At 41.2% G+C, this 14,033-nt stretch overlaps 1 protein-coding gene across 1 annotated transcript in view; it reads left to right on the top strand.

Moving 5' to 3' along the window:
• The window catches only part of LOC149444131 (proton channel OTOP2-like), a 103,754-nt gene extending 92,281 nt beyond the window's left edge, over nucleotides 1–11,473 (top strand). The window contains exons 5-6 of the mRNA XM_089654887.1: nucleotides 3,307–4,169; nucleotides 7,786–11,473. Coding sequence (XP_089511013.1) covers nucleotides 3,307–4,169; nucleotides 7,786–7,956 — 1,034 coding nt within the window. The 3' untranslated portion in view covers nucleotides 7,957–11,473. The remainder of the gene's footprint in view (nucleotides 1–3,306; nucleotides 4,170–7,785) is intronic.
• The last annotated feature ends 2,560 nt before the right edge of the window (nucleotides 11,474–14,033 follow it).

Here is a 14,033-nt window from a genome sequence, read left to right as displayed (position 1 = left end):
TTCAATAAAACAGTCTGGATTGTTGCAGAATTTAAAGTTTAAAAACTCCCCATTTTGCTAATCCATAGGGATTAGTAGCCACACATTTTTCCCATCACTAGCAGAAATACAGTTATCTCATATAGGCTAGTTACATATTATCACAATATTCTAAGCTAGATGAGGAGCAGTCAAGCAAAAAAAAAAAAAAGATATGTCTTAGGAGATGTCCTAGAGATGGTCCTAGAAGAGACTGAAGTAATGACTTCCAAACAGAACACTTACAATTAGAACACTTACAATTCCTGATTTCAAAGGTCAGCTGTCTTTTAGGACCTCTTTTTTTTACCCCAGTCAACTGGCTAGTCTTAGTATTGAATGAAGAAGACACCATAGTCAAACAAGGTATGCCATGTCTGAGGGAGGAGAGGACAAATGAGACAGTTTGTCAATTCTGCTTCAATACACTAGACTACTAAAAAAGAAGGCACATTATCAACCTACTCAACCGGCTAGCATTAAAGCTGTAGGTGTACAGATTTAGGGTTAATGACAACCAATGACACCGTTTTACTAACAGACAGCAACACGGGTGGTTGCCACCCCTAGAAACCCTGCTGCCTTAGCCTATGGCCTGTGATAGCTAGGCAGGTATTTAGTCCAGGTTGTATGTCTCCAGTGCTGGAAAGCCAGCCATGACCAGGGGCGGACTGACCATTTGGAAACTCGGGCACTGCCCGAGGGCTCGGGGTCAGTAGGGGGCCCCATGAGATGCCCATGGTACCTTTTTCATAGGCTTTTTTGAGTTTGGGCAAGGACACAGGGGCCCCATGATCCCCTATTGCCCGGGGGCCCCATGAGTTGTCAGTCCGCCCTTGGCCATGAATAAATTTAGTAGAAACAATCTCAAACTCCACTGCATCTTCCAGCAATTGACTTCTGCTCTCCATCCAATTGCAAGCTTCACTTCATAAATTTCATTTCGCAAGAGATACCACAAGGTCTACAGACATCATGCATACCTTCTTTGCCACTATATCTTAAACTGTAAAATAAGAGTTTTGGCTATAGATACACTTATTTATTTTTTATTACATAGTTACATAGTTAGTCTGGCTGAAAAAAGACAAAAGTCCATCCAGTTCAACCATTAAAAAAAAAGTTATAATCCTATACCCACAGTTGATCCAGAAGAAGGCAAAAAAATCCAGCAAAGCATGATCCAATTTGCTCCTGCAGGGAAAAAAATTCCTTCCTCATCCCCTGAGAGGCAATCAGATATTCCCTGGATCAACTTTACCTATAAATGTTAGTATCCAGTTATATTCTGTGTATCCAAGAAACAATCCAGGCCTTTTTTAAAGCAATCTACTGAGCTGGCCAGAACCAACTCTTGAGGAAGTCTATTGCACATGTTCACAGCTCTCACTGTGAAGAAACCTTTCCATGTTTGGAGAATAAATTTCTTTTCCTCCAGACAGGTACTTATATAGTGCCAAGCATTTACACAGAGCTTTTATATATATTGTACATTATAATCAGTCCCTGCCCTCAATGAGCTTACAGTCTATGGTCCCCATCTCACATTCATACATACTAGGGCTAATTTACATAGCAGCCAATTAACCTACCAGCATGCCTTTAAAGCAGGCATGTCCAAAGTCCGGCCCGCGGGCCATTTAAGGCCCGGGGGTCAGTTTAATACGGCCCTCCAACAGCCCTCCCTGCTCTGTGTAATGTGGCCCTCCCACGGCCCTCCCTTCTATGGCAGACAGTCTTCTGCTTGAGAGCAGAGGGCAGTGCGCATGCCTGACTGCGGCGCGTTCTCCCTGGTCTGTGTAAATGCGGCTGTCGCACGGCCCTCCCTTCTGTGGCAGACAGTCTTCTGCTTGAGAGTAGTGCGCATGCGTGACTGCGCCGCACTGGGAGCGACAGAGGGCGGTGACGTCAGGGCCGGGCTTCCAGCGTGAAGTGTGTTTCTCTTCCCCTCCCGGCTGCCGAACAAAGACTTCAGCTCCAGCTACCTTTTTCACCCTTCACATTAGTGCAGGTAAGTTTTTTTAAAATTTATTTTCAATACATTGTGAAAACTCAGCTGTCAGTTGATCTTAATGTTATGAAATGAAAAGTATGTCGTTTGCAATTAACTTGGCATAAAATAATTTATTTGCATTTAATTGTAATGGTTCAAAGAATATTCGGAAAAATGTTCGGCCCTCCACCATGTTCACTTCATCCAATCTGGCCCTCTTTGAAAAAAGTTTGGACACCCCTGCTTTAAAGTGTGGGGGGAAACCAGAATATCCGGAGGAAACCCACGCAGGCACAGGGAGAACATGCAAACTCCAGGCAGGTAGTGCCATGGTTTTAGACTCAAACCAACAACCCTAGTGCTGGCAGGCGGAAGTGCTAATCACTGTGCTGCCCACTTTAACATCTTCTTACCAGGGAGTATGTATATTTATGGCAGCACTGAAGTGGGCCTTATTCTCTGCTGCCATATATATATATATATATTTTTTTTTAAGTATATTGAATAAGTCCAAAATTGTAGTATTTCAAATATATGTCAATACATTTGGGAAGAATATTTTTAAATATATTTAAAATATATTTTTCTTCCATGTGGGTTGTAATCCATGTGTAATTTAAAAAATGCTCAGAAAGCGTGGCAAAATGTTTGCCGTGTTTTTGCACTGTTTTTGCGGAGGATCGGTGTGAAAGTAACCTAAATGTTATGGGAGTTGTGGGCTACAGACACAGAGAGGCAGGTCAAGCACTGTAATTGAGATCCTATTGAGCTGTTAATTACAGGCTTTTTTAGAGGTTGGTATTTGTGGAGAGCAGGGACCCATCAGAGGATCCTCTGGTCCTCGGGTTGGTCAATCCAAGCCTGTACATATGCCAGGTGCCACTGAAGATGACATTGCGGGGTTGATTTACTAAAATCTGGTGCAACTTTACATAGAAACCAATCAGCTGCCAGGTTCTATTGTCAAAGTGTAACTGAACAAGGTGAGCTTAGAAGCTGATTGGCTACCATGCACAGCTCCACCAGATTCTGAATGCTTCAGTGTTAGTAAATCTACCCCTGCTTGTCTGCCCTGGCAATTGTGTCTTTGGTTGCCTATTTCTGTTTCATCATCATCATTATTATTATTTCTGTCTTTTTCCTGTGTTAGTGACAACCACTGTTAATTTCCTATCCTGTTGTCACATGGTCAAGAAATGCGGTGAATTCTCTATGTATTGCGAATGTTGTCTAATTTGTTTTCTATGAAACTGGACATACGTCTTCTTATAATTCCATGCTACTTTTCTCAACAGATGTAAATGAAAATGTGAACAGATGTGAATGTGCGTACAAATGTGGAGTTGACAAAATAGTTTATATTTACCTGTACCCCTTTAATATTGAATACAACCTCTTTGCTGCAGCAATGATCTATATCATGTGGAAGAACGTTGGACGCCAGATTGATGAAAATGCTTCTTTCCACCATGGACTGGGGCCAGGTGTTCGTCAACACATTCCTCTTCTAGGCCTTTTTTCTGGTTTGGGTGTTCTCATTACAGGCATTGTAATGTTTATCTTGTATGAAGTGGGTAGAGAGAATCCTCAAAAAAACTGGTTATCGTTGACTGCTTTCTACTACTTTCACGTGATCAGCCTTTTTCTGATGTGCCTGGCCAATTTGGTGGGAATTGTCATTTTCAGGCTCGATAAGAGAAACATGGACAATCAGAAGAACCCAAGTCGAACATTAGATATGGCTCTACTCTTGCTGGCAACATTAGGCCAATATGGAATTTCTTACTATTCTATTATAGCCATGACATCCACAACTCCATTCATCCTCCTGTGTGGTTTAACCCTTACCTATTCTTTACTGATGATTATTCAACACTCTCTTCAAAATGCTTTTATAATAGAAGGCCTGCACCGTCTGCCTCCTGCCAACTTACTTAATACTCATCAGGGAACAAGTCACTCCAGGCCTGTGGAACAACATGATTCTATAAGACGTAGAAGTACGCCAGAGAAAGAAAGTAGGTTGTCCCTAACAAGCCCTCCAGAAAATGCGAGAATGTCTAGAAGAGAAACCCTGTCTCAGCACATTAAGAGCCATCTGAAGAAAAGAAAAACAATGAAGGACGTTTACTTGTTTCTCTTCCTCTGTAACCTTATTGTAAGTAATTCATTCCTTTGTATCCTAGTCATAAACAGGCTCATTTTGATAAGTAGTATATATAATATTTGAAAATATTCCTTCTGAAACCACAGAAGCTGATTTAAGGAATAGAGAATTTCCACTTTGCAAACTGAATGTTCACATAGCTTGGTGCCTAAGGTGAAGAGGCGATCCAATCATGTGCAATATAATGATCCCGTGTTCTTGCATAACCAGGTTTGCATGAACTAAGTGAACATTTTCTACTCCTTTAGGAAAGGTCATATTTATACTTTCTGCATTTCCAGCTCAAATGTCTTTTAATGCCACCCTCAAGTTTCCTAAAAAAGCAAGGTTCCCAGCAGCCTGAGTGGATAGACAGAGCTAAGAGTAGGGGCGGATTGACCATTTAGCGACTCTGGCAGTGCCCGAGGGCTCGGGGTCAGTAGGGGGCCCCATGAGATGATCCTGATACCTTTCATAGGCTTTTTTGGGTGTGGTTTAAGTGTGGGCAAGGACACAGGGACCCCATGATTTCCTATTGCCCGGGGGCCCCATGAGTTGTCAGTCCGCCCCTGGCTAAGAGTATGTGATTAGGGAGATATAATTGTGCTATACAGAACTATATTGTGATATATACAGTGCTATACACAGTACTGTATTGTGCTATGTTACTTTAACCCCTTGCCTACTGGGCACTTATACCCCCTTCCTGCCCAGGCCAATTTTCAGCTTTCAGCATTGTCGCACTTTGAATGACAACTGCGCGGTCATGGAACACTGTACCCATATGAAATTGTTATAATTTTTTTCACACAAATAGAGCTTTCTTTTGGTGGTATTTACTTGCCACTGGGTGTTTTATGTTTTGCGCTATAAACAAAAAAAGAGCAAAAAAATTAAAAAAAAAGTTTCCTTTGTTTCTATTATACAATTTTTCAAACAGGTAATTTTTCTCCATCACTGATGTGCGTTGCTGAGGCTGCACTGATAGGCAGCACTGATGGGCACTGATAGGCAGCACTGATGGGCACTGATGTGGTGGCACAGATAGGCAGCACTGATGGACACTGAAAGGTGGCACTGATGGTGCTGCACTGATGGGCGGCACTGCTGGGCACTGATGAGTGGCACTTCAGGGCACAGGTAGGTGGCAATGATGGGCACAGGTGGGTGGCACTGCAGGGCACAGGTGGGTGGCACTGCAGGGCACAGGTTGGTGGCACTGATGGGCACAGTTGGGTGGCACTGCTGGGCACAGGTGGGTGGCACTGATTATCAGGGCATTGATCAGCAGTGCCCTGATGATCAGTGCTGATCCCTTCGCTGACAATTGCCGGTTCTCGGCAGTACTTTCCTCACGCTATGACAGCGTGAGGAAAGTGCAGCCGATAACCAGCAATGTATTTACCTGGTGATCTGCTGTGATTGGCAATTCACTGTATCACATGATCAGCTGTGTCCATAGGACACAGCGATCACTTGTGGTGCTGGGTGCGTGCCACTGGGGGCACGCAGGGGGGCGTGTTCTGGAATGATGTCCATGGATGTCGTCCCAGGATTACACAACTGCTCTGTAGCAGTCCTTTGGCTATACCGGTTAACCGGAACCGGTTAAATTGTAGCATTAATGGATACATATTACTGTTTAATCTCCTGTGTTTACAGTGCATAGAACCAACAGTCCTTTTTAGAACTACCTTTTTGTGTGTGTCAGCAACTTCACCTTGCAGGTTTTTTTTTGTGTTTATGTTATTTCCCCTTTTTTATATTTCTTATTTTTTGAATCTGGTAGTTTTTTATTAAACAGCTTTTCATTTATCAACAAAAAATTATACAGAAACACATTTCTGCATTATGAGTAGAAACATTACGGAGATATCTAAAGGGAAAAAAAAAGAAAATACAGTATACCAATAAAGCATACTTGCTTGAGATCATGCTATAACAGATGTAAGAGACCTTAAGTTATAATTATTAACTCACAGCGATTATTATTCCAAAAAGTGTCTAAAAGTCACATCAAAGATTTACACAGTGCATTTCAGTTAGACTGAGAGACAGTCAACTTCACAAACCATTGGCCGAGCAATCACCTAACTTCCTGTATTTGTATTTCTTATTTTTTATATTTTTCTGTAAGAGAGTACCAGGAACCTAGAGAGAGGGCACTTCATGCAGGGAGCAGCAACCAGCTATGATGTTCCTGCAGCTGCCAAGTCAATAGAGGGTGGGGGCAGTGCAGGGACAAGGTCATCTAGAACCCTGGGTGAAGATGTCCAATGCCCCCCCCCCAAAATGTATGAGCATTATGTGTCAGCAAAAATCCCCCCCCCCCCCAAAAAAAAGTAGTGGAGCATTAATGTTTACACTTATCCCCTAAGCCCCCATTGCTGGTACCATGTGACCTTCTGTGACAAATCACAGCAGGTCACATGACAGTTGTATACAATGGATGGCTTCATTCATGCCATCCATTGTATACTAGTGTCTAGCTGTGAATGGTCACAGCGATCACATGCACATGTCATGTGATTAGCTGTGGCCAAATCATAGCTAAGCACAAAAAACAAAAAAAATCCTGAATGAATGGATGTCATTCAGGTAAATGCTTGCTTATAGCAAAGTAATTCTTTGCTATAAGCAAATTGTGTAAAAAAAAAAAAATACTGATCACTTCCCCAAAGTAGTACAATGTTACTATGGTAACATTGTACTACTTTGGTCATAGTGAAATATGACAAAAAATTTTTTAAAAAATATATATTTTTTTCATACTGTCACCAGTCAGTGTCCCTGATCACCGCCATGCCAGTTATATGATGACGCTGTACTGCACTGGTGACAGTATGTAAAAAAAAAATAGTGAAAATAATTTTTTTAATTTTTTCATTTTCCGAAAAATTATGACAAAAAAAATACAACTTCAAAAATCTCACCATGCCTCTTATGAAGTACGTCGGACTGTCTACTTTGCAAAAAGGGGTCATTTGGGGGATATCTGTACTGTTCTGACATTCTTGGACCTCAAGAAATTAGCTTGGCTGTCCGTACATCAGGATTGATCAATATTCATATATCCCAGTTTGTGAATTCTATAACTTTCCTACAAACTAAAAAATACATCCTAATTTGGGTTATTTTCACCAAAGACATGTAGCAGAATACATTTCGGCCTAAATTTATGAAGAACAATTATTTATTTACAAACTTTTATAACAGAAACAAAAAAAACGTGTTTTTTTTTTCAAAATTTTCGGTCTTTTTTTGTTAATTTAGCAAAAAATAAAAACCCCAGCGGTGATTAAATACCACCAAAAGAAAGCCCTAGTTGTGTGAAGAAAATGATAAAATTTTAGTTTGGGTACAATGTTGTATGACTGCGCAATTGTCATTCAAAGTGTGACAGCGCTGAAACCTGAAAAATGGCCTGGGAGGGAAGGGGGTAAAAGTGCCCTGAATTGAAATGGTTAATTGCTATCTGTGCCTTCCTGTCCCAGTGTCCCCTCATTTCTTTTACAGGTGTCACAGGGACAAGAAGTGAGGGAAAATATCCCCACTAACTATATATGACTTTTTACAGCAGTTATTGCCTATTGAGGTATTTATTGACATATTTGTCCTATTTCCACAGTTCTGGATTATGCCAGCCTTTGGAGCTCGGATCAGGTTTGATACAGGACTGGAGGTGAATTTTTATGGATTTTCTATGTGGGCCATAATAACCAATATTTGCCTTCCTTTTGGAATTTTTTACCGGATGCATGCAGCTGCCAGTCTACTGGAACTATATAGCATGGCCTAGAAGGTCTACAATATTTCCTGCTGTCTGGAACACAAGACTTTTCTGTACAGCAATTTGAATGGCTAATGTGTCAAAAGACCTTGGAGTTTCAAAGGAGAACCTATTCAGATGAAAAAGACTTGTGAAAAATATGGACCTTGTTTGAAGTTTTTTAGAGCCACTGGTTGAGTTGTCACGGATCTATAGCAAGTTGTCCTCTTTTAGCAAATACTTTGAACACATTTTTCCACCAAACAGTAGTCTTGTTATCTGGCAGGTCTTTTTGGTGCTGTCTTTTATTGGGATTGGTCTAAAGCAGAGAAATGTTTTAAAGTGCTATACTCTACAAATCATGTTTTGCCTAACTTCTCTGTTTTGAACTCCTAACCATTGCAAAGGTATTTAGAACAGTCCCACTGAATTGAGACATTTTTTGGAATGTATTAATAGGATCAATGAGTGATAACTATTTAGATTTCTGATATTTTTCTATAAAACATATTAGAATGTTAGCTTTAACATCAATTTTGCTTCTTAGAATTTTTAGTGCATAGTGGATTTTTTGCGGGAAAATCTTAAAACAACTTTTTACTGATATATTGATATGTAATCAAAACTTTTTTTTTTAGATTGAGAACTACTAGGGGTGACTATATTGTGCATGTACTACTTCACCCATTGTAAAGTATATCTGGAAGCCAAGGAAAATATGGAATTCTTCAGGTGCCAGGTGTCACCCACCACACATGTTCAATTGCTTGGTAACACAAATTGCTAATCAGCCAATCACATGGCAGCAACTCAATGCATTTAGGCATCTAGATGTGGTGAAGATGACTTTTAAGTTTGAAGTTCAAACCAAGCATCAGAATGGGGAAGAAAAGGGGATTTAAGTGACTTTGAACATGGCATGGTACTTGGTGCCAGACGGGCTGGTCTGAGTATTTCAAAAACTGCTGATCTACTGGGATTTTCACACAGAACCATTTCTAGGGTTTACAGAGAATGCTCCGAAAAAGAGAAAATATCCAATGAGCAGCAGTTTTTGTGGATGAAAATGCCCTGTTGATGTCAGAGGTCAGAAGAGAATGGGAAGACTGGTTCAGCTGCGACATTCAGATGGTAAGGTCAGAAGTTGGTGAAAGCATGGATCCATCCTGCCTTCTATCAACGGTTCAGGCAGGTTGTAGTGGTGTAATGGTTTGGGGGATATGTTCTTAGCACTAGCAAGGTGTACCTAATAAAGTGGCTTGTGAGTGCATAACATACAAATCCAAATACTTTCATAAAGCACCTGATTATATTTTCACATAATGTTCATTAACCTCTTGCCGTCCGCCTGCTGTTTATAAACGGCAGGGCGGTGGCACTCCAGGGGCGGGTTGCCGTTCCTAAACGGCACCCGCCTTTTCTAGCTGGGAGCGCTCCCTGGGAGCGCGCACCACCGCGATCCGGTGCCCGCTGTGTCCTCCGGACACAGTGAAACACCGATCGTCGGACGGGACCTCTGTACGAGGTCCCGATCATGTGATCACTGATTGGCGAATCAGTGATCACATGCAAATTAGTAAGCAAGATGTCACTTGTGACATCATTGCTTACTACGTGTGAAATCTGTGAACGATCACAGAAGTCACATGGTACAAGGCTATTCACAACAGCCTTGTACCATGTGACAAGCTGTGACCAATCACAGCTCACTCAGTATTTCTCAATGACTGCAAAAATGCAGACAGAGAGAAAGAGAAATGATTGCTTTTACATCCTATATGGATGTAAAAGCAATCAGTGTAAAAAAAAAAAAAAAAAATCTTCATCACCCCCCACAAGTAGTACAGTGTCACCATGGTGACACTGTACTGCTAGGGTGACAGTATGTAAAAAAAAAAAAAAATAATAATATAAAAAAAAAATGTAAAAAAAAATGTTTAAAAATTATAATTTTTGGTTATAAACTAATTTGGATTTTTTTTTTTACTAAAAAAATAATGGAATACATTTTGGCCAAGATTTAGGATGAAATATTATTTATTTGCAAAATTTTATAAAAAAAAACCCACTTTTTTTCAAAATTTTTGGACTTTTTCATTTACATAGTAAAAAAAATAAAAATCCCAGCGGTGAATAAATACCACCAAAATAAAGCTTTATCTGTCTCAAAAAAATGGTAAAAAATTCATATGGGTACAGTATTGCATGACCGCGCAATTGTCATTCAAAGTGTGATAGCGCTGAAAGCTGAAAATTGCCCTGGACAGGAAGGGGGTAAAAGTGTCCGGACAGGAAGTGGTTAAAAACAACAAAGAATTTTGTTGCAAGGTAATCTCAACATGAATATTAATCCTATATCACAAAAAGCATATCATTATGACGTGTCATCACATCAATTAATAGATATAATGCAATTACTTATATAATCCAATCATTTTATATAGATAATCCACAAACAATTTACACATTTTACACCAGAGTGTAGTCAGATACATTCCAAATGTTATGAGGATTTAATCCTCCTTTGTACATTTGCCAGATCCAGCTCTGGAGTGAGGGTGTGTTAATCTTCAACACGTTCCACAGGTTTTCTACCTGCTTCATCAGGAAGTAGTGGATCATCTTATGTGTGTCTCTACAACAGGGGTGTCAAACTGGTGGCCCTCTAGCTGTTGCAAAGCTACAAGTCCCATCATGCCTCTACCTTTGGAAGTTACTTTTGTAACTGTCAATCTTGCAATGCCTCATGGTAGTTTGGCATCAGCTGGAGGGCCACCAGTTTGACACCTGTGCTCTATAACATAAAAAATAGAAAAAAATGAATTAATTTCTCAATATGCCTATGCATAAACATGCATGATAATACAAAAACATAGTAATTTGGCTTTCATTGATTTTATCCTCCCTGGAGGTATTCCCGAGTGTAGCTCTGGGTAAAGTTTCAGCACCACAAGCGGTAACCCCGAGCTACACTCGGGAATACCCTGCAACATTGCTTCGGGATCCCTCGATCACTTACCTTGTCCTTCGCTCCCTCGATGTCCCCCCCGGCAGTGTCCCCGGCAATGTCCACCGGGTGATGCCGGCATCTGTCTTCCGGGTTCCGTTCCCTGCGACGTCAGGACGTATGGGGACGGAACGGCGGGAAATTTAAAAATGTCAAAAAGTGACATTCACTAAATACACTAAAATCACATAGTAAAACATTACTGTATCAAACCATTTCACATACATTTTGTCCCGAGTGCTTTGTCCTGTGCCCTGCCTGCATTGTTACTGTTCTTTCTGCCTTAAAAATGAGAAAAGTCCATGGCGTCCAAAAAGTGTCCCTTTAGGTCAAAAGCGGTTTTAGACCAGCTAGAGAACAGCGATAGTAAATCAGAACTACTTGCAGAATTGAGTGATAGTGATTCGTGGGGAAATTCATCATCAGACACTGAATGCGATTTTGCGACTTTTCTCAGTGATGTGCGAACTTGGCGCTCTATTTCAAATTTCAGTGTTTTTGGTTTGATTATATTATTGAATTAAATTTATTATTATTATATTATTATTTTTCATGATTATTTATTAAATTATAATTTATGATTTCGTGTTTCAAATTTTTAACATACCCGGGATGTTTACTAGACTCTTGTTCGGACAGATTTCAGTGAGTTATTCCTAAAAATTACAGGCCTACAATAAAAAAAACTACATATTTCCATGCAAAAAAATCTACCGCTTTGAGCACAGAAATACTGACATAATCAGACCGCTAGGGAGGCTACCAGTCAGATGAATGTCTTAATGGCAGAAACCCATGTGTGCTTGGAACATATAGACAGAGAGGGATATAAAATCCTGGTGCAGAAGTAAAAGGGAAGATCAAGGTTAGAAGAAAGCCTTTTATCCTGAACCCTGGTTTGTCAACCAAAAAAAATATATATAGATAGATAGATAAAGTTTAAAATAGAAATGAAAAGCAAAACATTTGTGTATAGATATTAAAAACAATATAAATACCATTTCCCTGTTTTATAAGTGATCACATACAATCTAAGCTTATTATGCAGCTAAGAACCGAGAGTTGGGGGAGGAGAAACAGCAGAACACTGGTCTTCTCAGTTAATGGTTGTGCACGGTGTACGTCAGGAAAAGCCTGATCATTTGAGGAGAGCACTCTAAGTTCCCAGCATAGCTAGAGAACTGACCACTGTGTGTCCTCCTGCTTAGTGTGCTCAGTTTTTATTATGAAAGCATAGGAACTGGCAGGAACACCGGAGATTTGGCACAAAGAAAGCAATACAAAGAGAACAGGATACTCTTTCATACAAGTACATGTGCAGCAGGCACATATCAGGAATAGGAAACATTGGGTTTACATACTTTTTAGGTATCTTGTAACTAGGTATCCTAAGTTTACTGAATGCTACTGGACCAATGCAGTTAATACATATACACTATATTGCCAAAAGTATTGGGGCGCCTGCCTTTACACGCACATGAACTTTAATGGCATCCCAGTCTTAGTCTGTAGGGTTCAATATTGAGTTGGCCCACAGTTTGTAGCTATAACAGCTTCAAATCTTCTGGGAAGGCTGTCTACAAGGTTCAGACGTGTGTCTATGGGAATGTTTGACCATTCTTCCAGAAGTGCATTTGTAAGGTCAGGCACTGATGTCGAACAAGAAGGCCTGGCTTGCAGTCTCTGTTCTAATTCATCCCAAAGGTGTTCTATTGGGTTGAGGTCAGGACAGGGGCGGACTGACAACTCATGGGGCCCCGGGCAATAGGGGATCATGGGGCCCCTGTTCCCTTGCCCAAACTCAAAAAAGCCTATGTAAAAGGTACCAGGGGCATCTCATGGGGCCCCCTACTGACCCCGGGCCCTCAGGCAGTGCCCGAGTTTTCAAATGGTCAGTCCCCCCTGGGTCAGGACTCTGTGCAGGCCAGTCAAGTTTAGGGATGTCCTTGAAGTTCGAGTCGAACATCTGGTGTTCGTGTGTTAGGGATGTTTAGGGTGAACGATTAGGACGTTCGGCAGGCTGTTTGTCCACCGTGCCCCACAATGCACTGTGCTCTGACAGTGCATTGTGATTGGCCAAAGCAATGCACCTGACTACAGGTCAGGTACAATGCTTTGGCCAATCACAGCACAATGCACTGTGAGAGCCATGATTGGCTAAAATCTCTGTAACTTGGCTCACGGCTACGTCCACATCCCACTCTATATAAGGCTGCTTACACAGCAACCTTGTGTAGTGTGTTGGTGTTAGTAGTTAGGTTAGTTAGTGGTGTGTTAGGAGACAGTGTAGTGTAGTCAGTGACAGTGTAGTGCAGTGTTGAGAAGAGCAGTGTAGTGGTGTTATTGAAGTGTCGGTGTTTTTATAGCACTTCTGCACTTAATTTTTTTTTTGTCTTGTTTGTTTCTGTTGCTGCATCCTTATTGTTCCCCCCTCTGTATTGCAGGTGTTCCTCCTTCTGCGTCAGCAGTGGTTACCATTTTTTTTTTGCTTTCAGAATTTTTTTTTTAATTTAATTAAATTAAAAAATTTTTTTTTGCTGCAACAGCAAAAATATTTTGGGCACAATAACTGTTCCCCCTTCTGCATTGCAGGTGTTCCTCCTTTATCAGCAGTGGTTCTCCTTTTTTTTTTTGCTTTCTTAACCACATGCCGCCCAGCCACTGTATAAATACGACAGCAGGGCAGTACGGCTGGGCAAAACCACGTTTTAAAACGTGTGTTTTGTAAACAGGTAGGGGGCACGCGCGAGGCGCGCCGCTGCCCTACCTGTCCCGCCGATCACAGACGCGGATGTCAGTCGCTGGGTCACAGCCGGTCATTACCGGCTATGTCCCGGCGATCAGCGGCAATCGCTGACAGAGAGCACAGCTGCAGTAGCTGTGCTTTTTGTCAGTTCCCTGACAGCTCCAGGACACGCTGATCGGGACAGAAGAGTTTCTCTCTCCCGATCAGCAGTGTTCCCTGTAGTACACCCCCCGCCCCCTAGTAAATCACTCCCCTCACACAGTTAACCCTTTCCCTAAATAATAAACTTAACCCCTTCCTCCCCAGTGCCATTAGGACAGTGTCAGTGTTTTTTTTTGCACTGATCACTGTATT

The sequence above is a fragment of the Staurois parvus genome, unplaced genomic scaffold, assembly GCF_062004578.1.
Source record: "Staurois parvus isolate SC_StPar_1 unplaced genomic scaffold, SC_StPar_1.0 ptg000813l, whole genome shotgun sequence".
Lineage (NCBI taxonomy): Eukaryota > Metazoa > Chordata > Amphibia > Anura > Ranidae > Staurois > Staurois parvus.
The sequence above is the reverse complement of the archived record's forward strand: the minus strand, read 5'-3'. Positions and strand labels throughout refer to the sequence as shown.